Source organism: Brachyhypopomus gauderio, chromosome 3 (genome assembly GCF_052324685.1).
Source record: "Brachyhypopomus gauderio isolate BG-103 chromosome 3, BGAUD_0.2, whole genome shotgun sequence".
NCBI classification, from domain to species: domain Eukaryota; kingdom Metazoa; phylum Chordata; class Actinopteri; order Gymnotiformes; family Hypopomidae; genus Brachyhypopomus; species Brachyhypopomus gauderio.
The window spans coordinates 19305775-19322722 of record NC_135213.1 but is presented as its reverse complement, the minus strand read 5'-3'; the positions used below and the strand labels follow the sequence as shown (position 1 = coordinate 19322722).

Here is a 16948-nt window from a genome sequence, read left to right as displayed (position 1 = left end):
CAGTTAAACTTTGATTAACCAAAACATTTAGAAGATAATGCAAATTCTGGAATTTTTGCCTCAATAAAACATCATGTTTGCAGAGCTAACAATACCACAGAACTAGGCCTGCTTTCATATGTATCTCGCATACTCTAAGCAAGAAAATTACGCATTAACTGCTTAAAATGAATCAATTAATCAGAGTTCTTTATATCTCTATAACCATGTAAGATATCAACATCTAATTTGCTGTGATGTTGGACAGTGTATTTTATCAGCAGCCTCAAAGTTCCAACTTTTCCTGCCTTTGGGGAAAGAAGGTGTTGCTAATAAAAAATGGTCCACAAGTGCCAAGTTCCTGTTAAATTATTATTAAGAGTGTGCATTAATTGGTTAGAAAATGATTTTTTTGAAAATGCAAAAGACTCATTAGCTCAGATCTACAGCACCAACGTTCATAGGCTGCTTTAAGGCACTGGATCTCTGAACGCAGCCTTCTACGTGCAACTGGAATCTGTCAGAACCATCAGACATACAGAGATGCTCCGTCTGAGAAATAATGCCATTGTATGGTCTTTGTTTTGTTTGGGATACCTCAAACTATGAAAATGCCCCCTGTATTCTTTCCAGCATGGTTAATGCAGAGGACCTGGTCATTTTACCACTATCACACCACTGCAGATCGTTCTCATAGGTGCGCACAATCACAAGTCCCACTCACAGCAAATCCATTAGTTACATTTGTATCATTTTTGTTGCACAGCTTTTTGCCAGCATGAAAAAAAGCCAACTTGACTTTAATGATAAATCACATCAATTTAAAGTAAAATGGGCAAAATTAATGACCACTTATTAAATCAAGCATTTACACAGCAAGATCACTTATATCATTTATCTCATTCTTGTATTCTCTTAATCTTTACTTCTCTACTCTAGGTGTTCATTCTTGTCATACTGTAAAAGTACAGTATTATTGGGGCCATTTTTTGCAGATTGACTGTATACAGGCTCCTTTAATCAACAAGTGCATAGAAACTTTTTTTTTGCTTTTTCATGGGTATTTTCAGGGTGTTGATGGGGGAATTCTGTCTACTCAACACCATTGGTCATTTAATGAATGATGTTGCTTGTATAGCTAGCGCAACTATAGAATATGAAACAGAAAAACCTTGCTAAAAAAAACTTACCATACATCTGTTTTATATCGGTTATCTGTTTTAATGCCAATGCATTTCCTCTGTATCTCACAACAGGGTTATGGGAAATCAAACTGAGATGTAAAAGGATGTGTCTATTCATATATCTATATCCCATTAGATCACAAAGCATTTTTTGCACCAAACTGTAATAGGCATAACTAATACAGTATAATAATGATGATGATAGGGTGTGTCCCTAATGAGGTCATTGACATTGCTAGTTTAAGTCCACTGCTTGATTGTGGTCATTCACTTTGCCTCCAGATTTACTTTCATTGGTGTGAAATATTAACTAGCCTACAATGCAATCATCCCAAATATTCACAAAATCATTCATCTGCAGGTCCTTTAAAGACAGCTACCTTAAAAAAAAGACATCACAGCATTGTAAAACATGTGGTAAAAGAGCATGTAAACACATCCCAAGAAGTTCAATCCAAGCTGCTACCAGTCTTGGAGACCGGATCAGTTCGTTTACTCCTCCATTGCAGACCAAGCCTCCTCAGCCTTCATGTAGTACTGATTAGCAAGACGTCCCTTCATCGCCTCCATCGCAGCATCCGCAGCCTCAGTAAACAGATCACCTACAGTGTGAAGAGAACAAGAGAATGTGCTGTTTACAGGACGATGCTGGTGCTGAACCTCACTTGACACGTACTGGTTACCTCAGCCACTAGAGGACAATGCCCACTTGAAATCACCAGACTGCAGAGCTGTAGGCTCTGATGTGTACTGCTGTGGCCAGCACAGTTACACTGAATCTGCACAGCTGCAAGCATTTAAAAAGTGCTCGCTCCTCTGGTTTCCATGGTTATGCTTTGGTTAAATTGTTTATCATGATTAAGGTCATAGTTTAGGAACCACACTATCTGAAATGGTTCTGTGTGTACTGATGCATGGCTGACTTCCATCACCTTAGAGGCTTACCTGCTCTCTGAGGATCTGCCTCCAAGGTGAATCCGCCTTCTTGGAACATTTCGGCCTCTCTGGCCAATAGGAGGTAGCGTGGTTCATCCTGCATGCCGTCAAATTCACCCCCCTCATCGTAGTCGGTCATGTTCAGGACGCAGTCATACCAGTGTACTGCTTCTTCCCAGTCCTGAGTCCTACACATTAGAAATACGATAATGAAGAAAAGTAAAAACATTTTATGTCCTTAAAATGAAAATGAATTTAGTAACTTAGCCGATTCCTAGTCCTCTCTTTCTATTAATTGTAATAAACAAAATAAAAAAGCACTATAAAAATGTTACAATTTCTAGACAGTCACAAAAAAAAAACCACAAAACATATATACATGTTTGGGTGGGTGGTCTGGAGAGACCTGGGGTAATTCATTAAGTCATGTGTGTTTACTGCATTTGCGACAAGAATATTTACATCAAGCAGCTGTTTTTTCGGATACAAAATGAACTCTTTACCAACTATAAACTTCAACCAATTCAGCATACAGGTGCTGGTCAACGAATTAGAATAATTTGAAATAGTGCAATCATGAAATTCTTTGAATGCATTTTTTGTGCAGAAAGCAAATCAGGTGTTCACCGCACCTGTCCTACTCGTTAGACTAATCACAGAACTCGTTACCTGTAAAAAAATTTGCTCAGCTGAGCTTTCCAAAAGGCCCATTTAGGCCATTTAACTGTGACACTGTTGTTTTATTGAATTAGAATAATGAAGAAACCGTTTCATTGAATTAGAATAATTTTTATTATAATTACAATCATCACTTTCTCAGTATTTTGTGGCTGCCCCCTTGGCTTGTATGACTGCCTGAAGTCTCCGCGGCTTCGATTTAACCAGCTTGTCGCAAGTTTCCGCACTCACAGCTTCCCAGGCAGTGGCGATGTTCTGCTTCAGTTGGTCCAGCGTAGTAGGCTTTCTGTCGCAAATTTTCCGCTTGACGATGGCCCAAAGGTTTTCAATGACATTGAGGTCAGGCGAGTTGGCCGGCCATGCCAAAACTTCAAGCTGTTTTTTAGTGAACCAATCTTTGGTCGACTTGGCCGCATGCGCCGGTGCAAGATTCTGTTGAAATATGAAGTCTTCTTCACCGAACTGTTCCTCAACAGTCGGAATCAGGAACGTTTCCAGAACATCTTGATATACGGCAGCATTGACAGTCTACTTGAGGAAGCAGAGTTTCCCTACACCTCGAGCGGACATGCATCCCCAGACCATAACACTCTGGGGAAACTTGACGTATCTTTTCACGCACTCGTGGTTGTAGGTTTTGCCACCACGACGCCAGACACGAGGACCTTGGTCACCGAAGGAGATGCAGAAGCTTGATTCGTCACTGAAGACCACTTTCTGCCAGTCTTCAGCAGTCCACTCGCCGTGTTCTTTGGCCCACTTCAGCCGTTTCTCCATTTGTTTCTTGTTCAGCATCGGTTTTACTGCTGGAACGTGAGATTTGAAGCAGAGTTCGCGCAGACGACGGTAAGTGGTTGATCTGGAGACGTCAGCGCCGGTCTGCTTGTTCCACAAGTCGGTGAGCTCGGAAGTGGACTTGAACCGGTTGCTGACTGCGATCTTTCTCAGCTGCTTGTTGTCGCGAGCAGAAGTTTTTCGGACGCCGGAACAGTTGGTGCGCTTGCTGCAGTTTTTCTTGAGAGCTTTGCAGACGGAAGACTGGCTGATGCCGAGCTGCTCAGCAATTTTAGTTTGGGTCAAGCCTTGTTGGCGAAGGGCTTGAATTTGAGCAACTATTCCGGTTGAGAGGTCGCGCTGCTTACCCATGATTGATTTTACAACTTAGAAATTCTACTCAACCCTGACTTTATACTGCACAGTGAACACTCTTCACAGAAAACAAAATTCGAGCATTTATTCTAATTCAATGAAACGGTTTCTCCATTATTCTAATTCAATAAAACAACAGTGTCACAGTTAAATGGCCTAAATGGGCCTTTTGGAAAGCTTAGCTGAGCAAATTTTTTTACAGGTAACGAGTTCTGTCATTAGTCTAACGAGTAGGACAGGTGCGATGAACACCTGATTTGCTTTCTGCACAAAAAATGCATTCAAAGAATTTCATGATTGCACTATTTCAAATTATTCCAATTCGTTGACCAGCACCTGTAGATCTAAAATCAGATCTGAAGTAGTGTGGTGTTCCTGTGAATGCCTTTCTATATTCTGTATTACCCTTTCCTCATGAAGGTCGATGAAGACACTAAATTAAATATATTGCAGGTGATAATGGAGGTCTTACTGGAGCAGAAGCATGTAAGTGCACGGGTCTCCCTGTTGTGATACGCAGGTATCTACCACTAGTCCTCTTTTACACTCATGTGAACATGAGCCAACATTGATCCAGGTGATTGCTGATCTCAGTCACTGCTCTAAGCTACAAGTACGTGTTGGGTGCTTTTGCGTAAATGTCGTGCTACATGTTTCTGAACAGCCTTCCTGTTACTGTCTACTGGGCATCTCTTCCTCATTCACTCAGTTGTTTTGCTTGCGTTTTGTGCTGTACTGTGGTCCAGGAGGAATGTCATTTCATTTCACCGTCCACTTGTACATAGCTGAAATGACAATAAAGCCTCTTGACTAGATGCCCACTTTCCAGTAAAGCCCCACTGGTGATGTGTGAATACACTGTACCCAGCCAGGTTAACAGAATATGCTGCAAGTGTGAAGATTAGTGCTAAAGGTGCTACATCACCGTTGCGGGTCTGATATCTGAAAAGGGTCGTGGAAAGAGTTTTTCACACCTGTCAGGTGGCAGATTGACACCAGTATCAAACGCTCTGGCCACCAAGATCATACTGGGTCTGTCTCCGGCCTCGGCTGCCTGGAGCAGGAGGTGGAAGCCTTTGCACCTGTTCTCCTCCTTGTCCTGTAGACCCGGTCCAGAGAGCGTTCCAGAGCACACAGACATGGAGAGATCAACTCGAGAGAAAACCAGCAATATTTCAGCTTTACAGAAAAGGAGCAGGACAGTACCTCTAGATTCAGCTCGGGCAGGATGTGATGGGGAAGTTGCAGGTAGCACTGGCCCAGGGCCACGATGGCCTCCAGCTCCCCGCACATGGCCGCCCTCTCCAGGTGATACACAGCAGAGTCCTGGTCCCACTGGGCATCTTTCTCACAGAATCGTCCTGCCTCATGGTACCGGACCATGGCCAGATGAACCTGATGATGCAAAACCATGGGTTTAATACAGTCATACAGGACAGAAGATCCAGAGCCATGATGGGTGCACTGCAGGTACATGTATGTATGTGTGTGTGTGTATGTATGTATGTGTGTGTGTGTATGTATGTGTGTATGTATGTGTGTATGTATGCACAGCAATTATTACCAAGGCAACCTATGACGGTCTATGATCCTGTGAGGGGAATAAAGGGGCTGTACCTTGCCCAGAATCGATTTGCCAATTTTCCTTTCAAGAAACTGAGAGTTCAGTCTCTCCACCTCTACTGCCACACAGGAGGGTCGGTGAATATGGGCTCGGGATGAATGAAAGAAACTCCACTTTTCCTCCGTCACCTGATGGACAGAAAGCATGCATATCAATCATACTGTTGCCAGTCTATAATGAACGTACATAACATTCATGCACATACAATGAAAGGTGCTCAGAAGCACACAGGTGACCCCTACTATTAGGAGTTCAGATCAAAGCTAGATCAGGTGCTGTCCCTACATGGAGTTTATTTGGTAGGTCAGCCCATAACTCCAGTCCATAAAGCATTAGTGGCACTGGGACAGGAGCCCACGAGTGCGTACGGCTCCCCCTACAGGACTCAACCATGCATTGTTGCCATATGGAAGGAAGCCAAGGCTAGCTTCATACACATGCAGGGTGCTGGCAGTGCAGGAAAAACACAACCACAATAACAAAAACAGACAGACAGAATATTTGATAAAATAAACATGTGAAAGATGAGATGATAAATATATTAAATTATATATTTAATAATGTGTGTTTGATCAAGTCTTCATGAAGTCTGAATTGCAGCCTGTGTTCCTAAGGCATTACATCTGTAAATTTCCTAAGAGCACTGAAGCCGATTTCCCTTTGTAACAAGGCCAGTTTTTTAGAATTTACCATTTTTTAGAATTGGCAAATTAGTTGACACATCTGAAATAAAATACCGGTATTACAAATAAGTAATTTTTTTAACTGTAAAGAAATCTTTCAAACAGAGCCAGACTTGCAGGAATGATACCAAATAACTAATCTATTTGAACCATCCCTAAAAATTGTTTGATACCTGCTGAACAAATACAAATGAACAGAAATTACTCTTCAATAAAATTATAATGCTGGCAGAAATGTAAGTCTCTTAGAGCAAATAAAAAAAAACCAAAACATCAATTAATACAAAGTATACAGACTGGCCTTCCATGCAACACAACAATAGCTATAAATAATCTCTTCAATATCAAGTACAGAAGCAGAAAACTTGCCTTTGTCTTGCATATTTAAAATGTAACGCACATTTTAATTAACCTATTTTAAATTAGCCCCTTAACATGCAAGGAGTCACCAGACTGGCTGTAATGGACTTGAAGGGGAGGGGCGAGGTTTGATCTGAGGGGAGGGGCCACATGAGGGTTGAGGGGAGGGGCAATGTTAGAGGGGACCCTGCCTTAAATGGTTGATTCACCAACAGCACTGATGCTCAAGTCAGAGGGCAAGACTAGCTGTGGTGCATGCAGGAAATCACCGTCTCAGGGCTGTTTACAGTAACAGACGGCTTGCTGGCATTTACCACCGCTCTCTGAGGAAGGTGAGAGGAGGATGAAGCTGATGAACATTAAAAGAGCAATGGTAATGTGGGTGGACATAAGGCTAAACACATTAGAACGGGAAAAAGAGGAGAGATCAGAGTGGATGGCAGTATTCTGGATTGTTATGGTTAGGCAATGTGAACTGTATTTACCCGACGAATGCTGTCTTCATCCGATTCCGAGTAATTCCTGCTATAGATTGGCCGTGCCTACGTGATAATGCAAAAAACATACCATCACAAATAAAAGATCCAGAAGTCTCTTTCATTGGCGTTACCTGGTGTGTTCAGTGAATTCAAAAGAAAATTATACCATTGTACTATTTCATTGTTTGCATGTTTCAGAGTTTGTAAATTATATTTTTGGGTGCAATTTTGCTTACAAAGTAAATGAAACTAATAAAAAGGCACAAAACTTACTTCCCATAGTGTTCCGTAGGATGCAGTCTGAATCTAGTTTTGGGTTCAAAATAGTCTTGTACAACCACAAGCATAAAAAGGTTCAATGACACAATCTCCTCTGATTGGACGAAAGTTGAATGAGCATTTCAAAATCTTCAAATTTCAGCATAAAATCATCATTTATCTATTAACCTGGTAGAGAACATTTAGGCCATAATACTGATGTTACCTGTTCTCTTACGCCTATTTTTTTAGACTGCCATTGCGTTCAACTGTATACGGTGTGGAGCAATAAATCAGTACAATACAGCCATTTTACAATATTGTGTGGCAGAATTGTGGAATTTTAAAACTCAATTTCACTTTGTAATTTTATGCACTGGGAAACCCCATGTGAAGTATGTTTAACAAGTACCTTACTTCACAAAAAGTGTTGTACAAAATGTGAAACATGCAAACATTTTAAGCTGCATTAAATAACTTTTAATTTAATATGTTTACCATAAATATACACTTGTCAATAAACCATATATCACATACTTTGAGTAAATGTATGGGAAAAGGGGAGATATATACCCTTTCATTATGTTCGACCAGGTCACCCTCACTGCGTCTCTCACTAGGGTAACCACTATCTCCTCCATTCTCAGAGTCCTGGGAAGAGCACATGTTACATTGACCTGAGGTACTGCAGTTGAGGGAGTGCTCAACTAGAACAAGTTCTTCACATCCCCACCTTTTGATCCATGTTGCTCCTGTTGGTTTCGTTCATTTCATTCATGAATGACCAGCCTACCCAAAAACAAACAAGAAATGGAAGCAGTGAAATTAAAGGAAAATATTGGTGGAAAATTAGGGAAATTAGTTAGCAATAGTAGTTCCTTCAAATCAATGACTGTTTCCGAGCATGTCTCCACCTAAAACTAGGAGGCACAGGCGGCAAATGATGTCGTAATCCGCGGGGGGGACCTTACCCATGGGAGAGCGGCCTGCGGAGAAGCCCAGACTCATTGGGGAGCAGGGGATGGACTCTGCATCGCTGGTGTTCTCGTCAGCTGAGGAGGTCTCAGACAGGCGGGTCAGGAGAGGGGGCATACGGCCCGAGGAGGTCGTGCGCACCCTGGGAGAACCACAGTGCTCCTCACAGCCGCGGAGCACAGTCTTAGCTGACTGCTGTGAAGAAGTGGAATGAATGCCTTTAAACCATTCAAAGGGCAACTTGCATAGCTATTTGAGCCACGTTTCAAAAGGCAAGTCATGTTTTGTCCCGCAGTGCAGGACAATAGAACCTTTCTGTGGCGGTCTGCTGGCAGCAGGAACAGTAGGTAATACGGCACTAACCAGAAGTTTGTTGGTGCAGTCGAGCTGGCTGCCCTCGGCAGGGGACAGGTCGAATGGCGTGAGGCCCATACTCTTACAGATCTTATTACACAAGTGAGAATGGAAGAACAGGGCCATACCACGCACACCTAGTAGGCAGACAGATGGACGAACGCACATAGGTATACGAACAAAGACCAAAAATAAATTGGAATTTGCATCTGTGCGTTTGCTTTTTCAGTAATTCCCAAGCACAAAAGCTCTCGTTTTGTAGATTTGAAACAGAGTTGCAAAGACAACTGAGAAACTGAGCAAACATATGCAAAGGGAAAGATGTATATGAGAATGATAAGTACCCAAGTTGCCATCACCGAAGTCTGTGCCCTTCTCTGTGTGGATCTGAGGATCTGTGTAAAGGTCACCCACTCCCTGAATGTCAACAACGATCAGCTGATGTCCAGAGCGCTCAAACGTGAAGTGACTAAATGCCTAAGACCACAGGGGTCAAGAGTCAACATGAGCTTGTATTGTTCGAGAGAGAGATCACTTTTGGTGTCCCATGCAGCTGTGAGTCTGGAGAACATACCTGAGGTGTGAGACGTATGTTGTCGTCTCTCACAAAGCCAGAGTTGGAGTTGTACTTGATGTACTGTCCTTCAATATAGTGCTCCAGGTGGTAGAGAGGTTTCCCTGGGCGAGACGTCATTTCCACAATGCACATCTGCATAATGTCAACCTAACAGAGAATGGAAAGACGCCAAACAAACTGAAAGTTAGCTTTTGGTAAAAAAAAAAAAAATGCATGAAACTAGAAACAAAAAAACTAGAAACAAACTGGCTTATAATAAAACTACACCCCTGAGGAAAATCTGGAGAAGGCACCTGTTTGGGAGGCCTGTGGCGATTGTACTCTTCACCCCATAATTTAGCCTCCATCTGTAACCGGACATCTTCAAAATAAACATCTCTGTCCACACTCTCCATGTACCGTTTAGCCACATAGTTTGACGCTGATTTCCATTTGCTGCTATGCGAGAAGTTTGACAATTTCTTTCTGCGGAGAAGAAGGAACACAGTGTCAGAGACCTGCAGATAAGAGTGAAGAGCCAGTTAAAACCAGATAGGGAAGTCACACTCTGATAGTGCATATTTACACTGTTTAAGAACACGAAGCAGAACAGCCTAACCATAATAATCACTAAAGACAGGATGTTGTGAAAGGTCTCATTCACATGCTGTCACCGATTAATTCAGGGGTCTCAAGCTCCTGGCAACAGGCCACACCCGGCATCTCACGAGTTACACATAATAGCTCACCACTCATGACAAAAAAAAGTAGTTTTTAACAAAATGTCTTTAAAAGTTTCAAAACTCTGAAAACAAAACAGCATAGACATTTTCAAGAAAAGGAAAAACAAATATTTCTTTACTGAGTTTAACATAACTGCCATTCATCAGATACGCAAAGAGAATGCAGATATCCTTAAGGAATACAATCGCAAGCACCATCAGAGCGCTGAAGAATCAGATGGGTATGCTAGGTATGAGATTACAGGCACAGAGGTCTCAATCAACTTCCCATAGTGCCTGCAGAAGAACTGTTTTCACTGAGCAGAAAGAGAAAGTGATTCAGCAGCTGAGGTGAGCCGTGTGGCAAGCGAGCTCATCTTGAAAACAGAGAAGCTGTTTACGGACGGTTCCTTCACGTCTGCGTGTTTCAGGTTCCTCAAATCCCGTGACCGAAAAAGACGAGTTTGGCCTCGCGTCCAGCGGCTAAGGAGGTCAGGGATGATATTTATAATCAGCTCTGCATTAAAGTGTGCTGATACCGCCTCTATTCACTGGCACCCAATGATAATTGGGAACATTAATGATCATTTGAGGACAGTAATGTTATCTTTTGGTCCAGAGGAGAAACACTTGTGGCAGTATTAGATAAATTATACTACATATTAAATAAACTCTGTAGTTCAAAAACTTTCTTATTCTAAGCATTCTGTGTATACAGGCAAACAAGTAAGGAATTTAGACCAAATCCAATCCTGGTTCATAATAGCCATAGATGTTTAATATGTCATGGAGAAATAATGTTTGTGGTTGAGACCATCAAATATGATATTTTTTTGTATGACACAAATATGTAAATTGAGCTTCTACTTCTATCTGGCATTCATACCAAGGTCTTTTATCCCATGTGAATAGGCCATAAATATTACATATGTTCCGTGTCAAAAGTACATTACCATACGTCCCCATGTAAAATCATTCCTGTGGGAAGAGGACTGAGACTAGAAAATAGAGGTTGCTAAGTAAAAACCTCGTCCAAACACGCAAGTCTGTTATGAAAAAGAGTTTTGCATTTAACAGTGGCGAATGTTGTTCTCTTCTTGAAAACCTACAGTAGGATTTCGTGTCCAGAGATTTGCCTTTTATAGACGTCTTTTTCCTTTGGCATGGACTGGGCTCCAGCACTGCTTCAGAGGAAGCCCACAGAGCTGCACTGACCCACATTTCGAGAGGCACAAGGGAAACCAGATATTGGTCCGTTTGTAAGAGGGCTTTAATAAATCTAAGCACAGATACAGACATGGTACCCGTCTCCAAGCCATTATCTGGGGGTCCACTGCAAACTCCCCTACGGACAATGTGAGCTGAGGCACCAGCAAGAGTTTCACTTAGTATATGTGTACATAGAGTTAATATTACGTGTTAATATTTCTTTGACCATTGGAGAACACTGCCTGGATAGTTGACCCTGGAGAATACGAGTTTGAGACCCCTGGATTAAATGGATATGCTACCAATGTTTTTTGTCTCATGTTGTATTTACATGTGGTTTTTTTTTTTTTTTACACATTTGACAAGTCTCCATTTTAAAAGTGGATGCGGTCATCAGTGATTAATCAACAGGAAGAGGCACGATCACTGAATGTGCAGTGTACAAGTACACACAAGGCTACAAGGTTATTTCAGCCTCTTCCCACCACAACAGAAAATAAAAAGCACACAATCAAAGAGAATCGTCAACACCTGAACAGATAGTTTGGAACGCAGTCTGATAAACATTCTCAAGAGTGTAATTCACACCACTTACGCTCGAAAGCACTCTCGCATGGCTCCTTTCCCAAAGGGCTGCAAAGAAAAGAAGGTTTATTTGAAAGAGTTTGGGAAAAAAACTTTCCACTCTGCAAAATCAGTATATACCAACACACAAAGAGCTTTTAGCTGTGCAAAGGTGCCATAATACCTGAGAAGCCATCTTGATGAACACTTGGTCTTGTACCCATTCTCCTGAAATGGCATTATACCTACAGGTGACACAGTGTATTTAGTCAGACTGCTAGGACACCTGCTGCTATCACGTAAATATGTAAGAGAAAAATAAAATGAACTTTGCTTTTGAATTTCCGTTTCATAACAACAATCATTGCCAAGTATGAGTGAGCTGTTTTTCCCTGATCTCAGACTAAGTTACACTATCAGCTTTGTCTGGTGAAAAAGCTAGGAACAGAATGTGGATCACGCCCACACGAGTGCCTCGTAAGCGTGCCTGCTGACCAAGACGTGGCCACGCGTGCACGCGCGGCTTGCTGTTAAATACGTGCACAACGCCTGCTAGCACATGACTTGTATTTACACAAGTAACTGTGCACTTTACCAATGGAATGCTCTGTACCATGTGGAGCATTCCATCAAGAGCACAGACGCTGCTATTGGGCCTGCATCTGCGCTGGCTCACAGCCATTGGCTGTACATCAAGGCTGGAGGGGAACAGAGTTACAACTATTTTAAAATTAGCACACGAAAGGGCACAGTAGCCTGTGAATCCCTCTCCTACTGCTAGGACAGGTCCCCGTTGTGCACTACTACACAAAAGCACTTAGCCAAGGCTGCCCAACTGGCTAGCGTTGCCGTTTTTTCATGAAGGCAAAGCAGACAGCTACAGACCTGTATCTAACGCAGGGCTCGGTCTCAACGTCCTCCAAATGGAACTCAGCCCAGGGGTCTGGCATAGACCTTGCTTTCTCAATAGCATGCTTCCAAGTGGCCTATGACAGGAAATATATGCACAAGCTTTCATCGTCATGCTAAAGCTTCTGCAGCTCCCCCACAAAAGCACTTCCACACAGTTCTGAATGGACAGATGGCGACTGCACTCCTTCCCTTTCCTGTTGTCAGTAGCATATGCATAAAATAAGATACAACTGGCTTAAACGAGTGAGGGACAAACAGGCACAGGAAGCAACGAGGTGTGCCGATCAAGGGCAAAAGCACATGCAAAAAACATGAAAATCAACGGTGAACACACAAAATAAATGGACACACAGCATTAGGCTATCGCTATCTAAATGATGGTGGTTTGGTTTCCTTAAATGGCCCAATGTGTTTAAATGACATAAAAATATTTCAGAAATGAGCTTGCACTGTTTGTCATGGATATTACAGGCTGACCTACATGGCTCTAGTCCAAGATCTCATAAAACTAAATCATAAACCTAAGCTAGATAAACGGTGTCTAATAGTGGATGCCTCGTATGATCGGAGTCATGTTGCATACTTATGAGACCATGTTTCCAAAAAAGAAGCTCTGGTAATGATACCCTAAATGTAATCCAAATCCTGACCCAATCCTAAATTATGGAATAGCTAGCATGCCTTAAATACTGTGCCAGTGTAGCATATATTTAGCAATTTGACAGGCTTCACTTGACAGCGAGTAGACATAAATCTTTATTGTCTCCCATTAAGAGTTTGATAAATACAAAGAATTCAATCCAGAAAATCACAAAATCACATCAGGAACTACAGTCACATAACTCATTATGCACTACATAGACATCAGGGAGGTAAAGGTGCTGACCAAGATTTAATCCCAGTAGAATTTATTTGTGTGTTCATTCGTTTCTATTAGTTTATTAGTGACATGGTGTAGGTATTATTGTAGTTACTAAATATGTAAATAAAGCCATTAGGCAACAATTATTTTGGCACCAAGTATCCAATTTTAATAGCATGTAGCATAAGCATGTAATTAGGGTTGGCTTTGTGCAGGAAGCAAACTGCTGACATACTCTGTAGGGGGAAAAAGTGACTTAAAGAAAGAGAAGAACTCCGAGGGCAAGGAAAGGTGCGTCAGACCATGGAAAGCAAAAATGGATTAATAAGGATGGCAAAGGATAATTGGCTTAGAGGGGCAAGAAAATTTAAATTGTAATTGTGCACATACCCGACCTTTCTCAGATAAAGAACCAAACCTCACCGATCGCACCTCTTGATCTTTTTCGTTTGTGTTCTGAATGGGAGGTGGGTGGGCAGTTAAACAGACATACGACTTAAACGATTAGACACGGGACATTTAGACAGACACATGCTTTAAAACTGGCTACATCAGGACAGCAAGTTTGCATCCTTTGATGCAAACTTGTTCCCACTTTTAAATATGATTCACCTTAAGTCTACCAATGTGGATTATATCAGAATTCAGATAAAGTGTAGGAGCAGTTGCATGCACTACCATTGCATGCACTACCATTGCTTGCATAAGAATGCTAAACAATCAAAACAAGTTAACAGCCAAAGGGAAGCTGAATCAAAATCAGTACATTGTGCTAAGGCACACATCAAGAACATTAAAAAGCCTATAAGACCAGCCATAGGGAAAAAATGTGATCAGACTTGTTCTTTAAGAGGTTAGGTGAAGCAGCTGCTATGCTCTCACAACACGTTTCATACATGGCTCCTTCTCCATATAAGGGAGAAATATTGTACAGGAAAAGTGCAATCATTTGCACAGCACTGTAAGAAACATTCTCGCTTTAAAGTCACAGTTTTTGTAATTTGTTCAATTAATTGTCAATTGCTATTCAATATGATGTTCAAATGGTTGAAATAAGTCATTTTGCATAATACTTTTGTAAACAAAAAGGGTCAATGCTGTGATTACTAATAATCACAGCATATTCTCCACAATATCAAAAGATCATCAATACTCAACTGTGTTACAGAACACAGATCCATTATTAAAATGTACATTTAAATCAATTTGCAGGCAAAGCAAATTTGGTAAAGCACATCTACAAAACACTGCTACTCACCTTGTATGAGAAAGAGTTTTTAGGCAACGAATTAGAGAGCTGTCTGTTGTGTACAATGGTCTTATGGTAATCACGTATATCTCTAGATTGACTGATGGGGTCATCAGTGATGGGGCAAATGTAGAAGTCGTCTTCGTCATCATCAATCGAGCTGTTCTTCCCGAAGGACCCAGTGCTGTTGCAGGAGCTCCTTTTGAGGCTGCCCACCTCCTCCATGCTGAACATGAGTTCCTCGTCAGCCATGGTGTTCGGGGTTGCGTGCTGAAACGTGCAGGTTCAAAAACATCAAGTCAGTCACACCATGTTGTCTAGATGGGCAGGGGATAAGTCACTAACTATCTAGCTAGCCAGCCAGCTTAGCTAATATGCATCCATGCCGTTTAGCCAGTCTAACAAGTTATATTTCCAATAGATTTAGCCAGTTAACGTTAGCAAACACCCTTCAGGTACCAGTTCTGCCCAAACATCGGAGCATGAACGCTGCAGGACGACAAAATGTCAGCAGGAACGTTAGCTAACGAGGTGAAGACAGCTAACGCTAGCTGGCAACCTGCTCCAATAAACGGTCGTTACAGCTTACACACTCAACACAGCGTGCCAATACAAAACATTACTACAAAATATTTAAGATAGTAAATTAAACATAATGTCAAAGTCGTTACAAAGCCACACACCTTTTCTTAACGAGGAACCACGCTAGTCTCGGAAAGGCATAACGTCCGCAGGTTAGTCTCGTCTCTCGAGTTTGTTGTTGTTTGTTTGTTTACTATTTCTATGTGGATAACTGCACAGTGCTGCTCTAAGCTGGATGTTCCGAGGGGAAATTTCAGCCGTCCTGTCTGACTATCCCTGAAACTGCTCAAAGCGCTGCAGCCCTGCGCGTCTGATCACACGAGCTCTGCCCCCTCCGCTTTAACGATCACACACACCAGTCCGGATTGGTCGCAGTCTCATCCGCCCTGTCAAATGAGGAAGACTCTTTACATCCCTCCGTGCCCTTCCATCCGCTTCATTTTCTAGATGTGACCGTTTCCAGACGCTCTTTATCGTCCATACTGTTTTTAGGATTACAATATATACCACGAGGAGCCACGCGGAAACTGGCACGGGTCCTACCCAAGCGTGGCGTGGTGCGTCGGAAAGGTTGTAGTAGCGCAAGCAGGCCAGCAGGGGTTTCAGTGAGCACGGCGCGTTCCCGCAACAACAACACATCCCGGGTACAGCGCGTCCACAGCGACGTGGCGCGTTCCCGCAACAACAACACATCCCGGGTACAGCGCGTCCACAGCGACGTGGCGCGTCCGCACGGAGCGCACGTACCGTGCAGGCAGCACACGCCTATGTTACACAGGGTGTATAAATAGCACACGAAATACCCAAGAAGCATGGGGCGCCCAGGATTTCTTCCATATTTCTCAAGGAGTCCCCCCCTGGCGTTGGTAAATAATCATTGGGCATGTTGCAAATGCAATATATGAATGTATTTGACTTTGACAGTCAAAATATAGGTACCTGACATCGAAAAATTAGGTCAATAATACGAGGTGGCCCCGTTATTTATACTACACGACATGTTTAGAAAGTGCTGAATTTGCTTGAAATTGGTTACTCTTTGATTTCCCCAAAGAGTTCCGCTAAATTTACTTTGCAATGGTTAATTGATCACGTTGTTAAATCACGTTAAGTTAAAAACAAGTTGAGTGAGCCAACAAGATTGGTCAAATGACTTTCCTGGCGTAGCTGAAAAAATAAACGTAAACCGTAGTTACAATGGTTACTAGTTATATAGCTATATAACCTTATCTAAACATCAACAACTACTATAGCAATAAAATGTATGGAGTTATGCCACGCTTCCATGAATACAAGGGCGGATCGACCATATTGCGAGGATCTTAAATTATAGTTATTTAATCAAATCACCAACTCATTTACAATGATAAAAATGTTTTTACCATATATAAAAAAATAATCAAGCAATGATTATAATAACGTTATTTGCTTTTTCAAAGCAGGTCCTTCATGCGCGTGAATACGGTAGCGTGGCCGAGTGGTCTAAGGCGCTGGATTTAGGCTCCAGTCATTTCGATGGCGTGGGTTCGAATCCCACCGCTGCCATACCTTTTCTATACATTTGATCATTGCAATATATTTAACTGTACAATATATAGATAATAGTGATAAAACTATCTTTCATAAAACTTGT

At 42.0% G+C, this 16948-nt stretch overlaps 1 protein-coding gene and 1 non-coding gene across 5 annotated transcripts; one reads left to right on the top strand and one right to left on the bottom strand.

Moving 5' to 3' along the window:
* Positions 1-706: 706 nt before the first annotated feature.
* eef2k (eukaryotic elongation factor 2 kinase) lies at positions 707-15885 on the bottom strand. Of its 4 annotated transcripts, none has more exons than XM_077000051.1 (20): positions 15417-15885; positions 14743-15003; positions 13875-13940; positions 12596-12696; positions 11895-11955; positions 11742-11779; positions 9530-9701; positions 9234-9383; positions 9004-9136; positions 8669-8796; positions 8302-8500; positions 8064-8119; positions 7904-7981; positions 7079-7135; positions 6863-6916; positions 5544-5678; positions 5133-5321; positions 4901-5025; positions 2109-2287; positions 707-1765 (listed from the first exon to the last, which is right to left on the bottom strand). In XM_077000051.1, exons 2-20 carry the CDS (start codon positions 14983-14985, stop codon positions 1656-1658), a joined length of 2274 nt encoding a protein of 757 aa, XP_076856166.1. In that variant the 5' UTR covers positions 14986-15003; positions 15417-15885; the 3' UTR covers positions 707-1655. The 4 variants fall into 4 exon arrangements, with proteins under 4 accessions (XP_076856166.1, XP_076856168.1, XP_076856170.1 ...); XM_077000053.1 differs by having other exon boundaries at positions 8302-8497; XM_077000055.1 differs by lacking the exon at positions 13875-13940.
* Positions 15886-16778: 893 nt separating this feature from the next.
* trnal-uag (transfer RNA leucine (anticodon UAG)) lies at positions 16779-16860 on the top strand. Its single transcript has one exon. It is a non-coding gene; the product is annotated as a tRNA-Leu (tRNA).
* Positions 16861-16948: the final 88 nt, after the last annotated feature.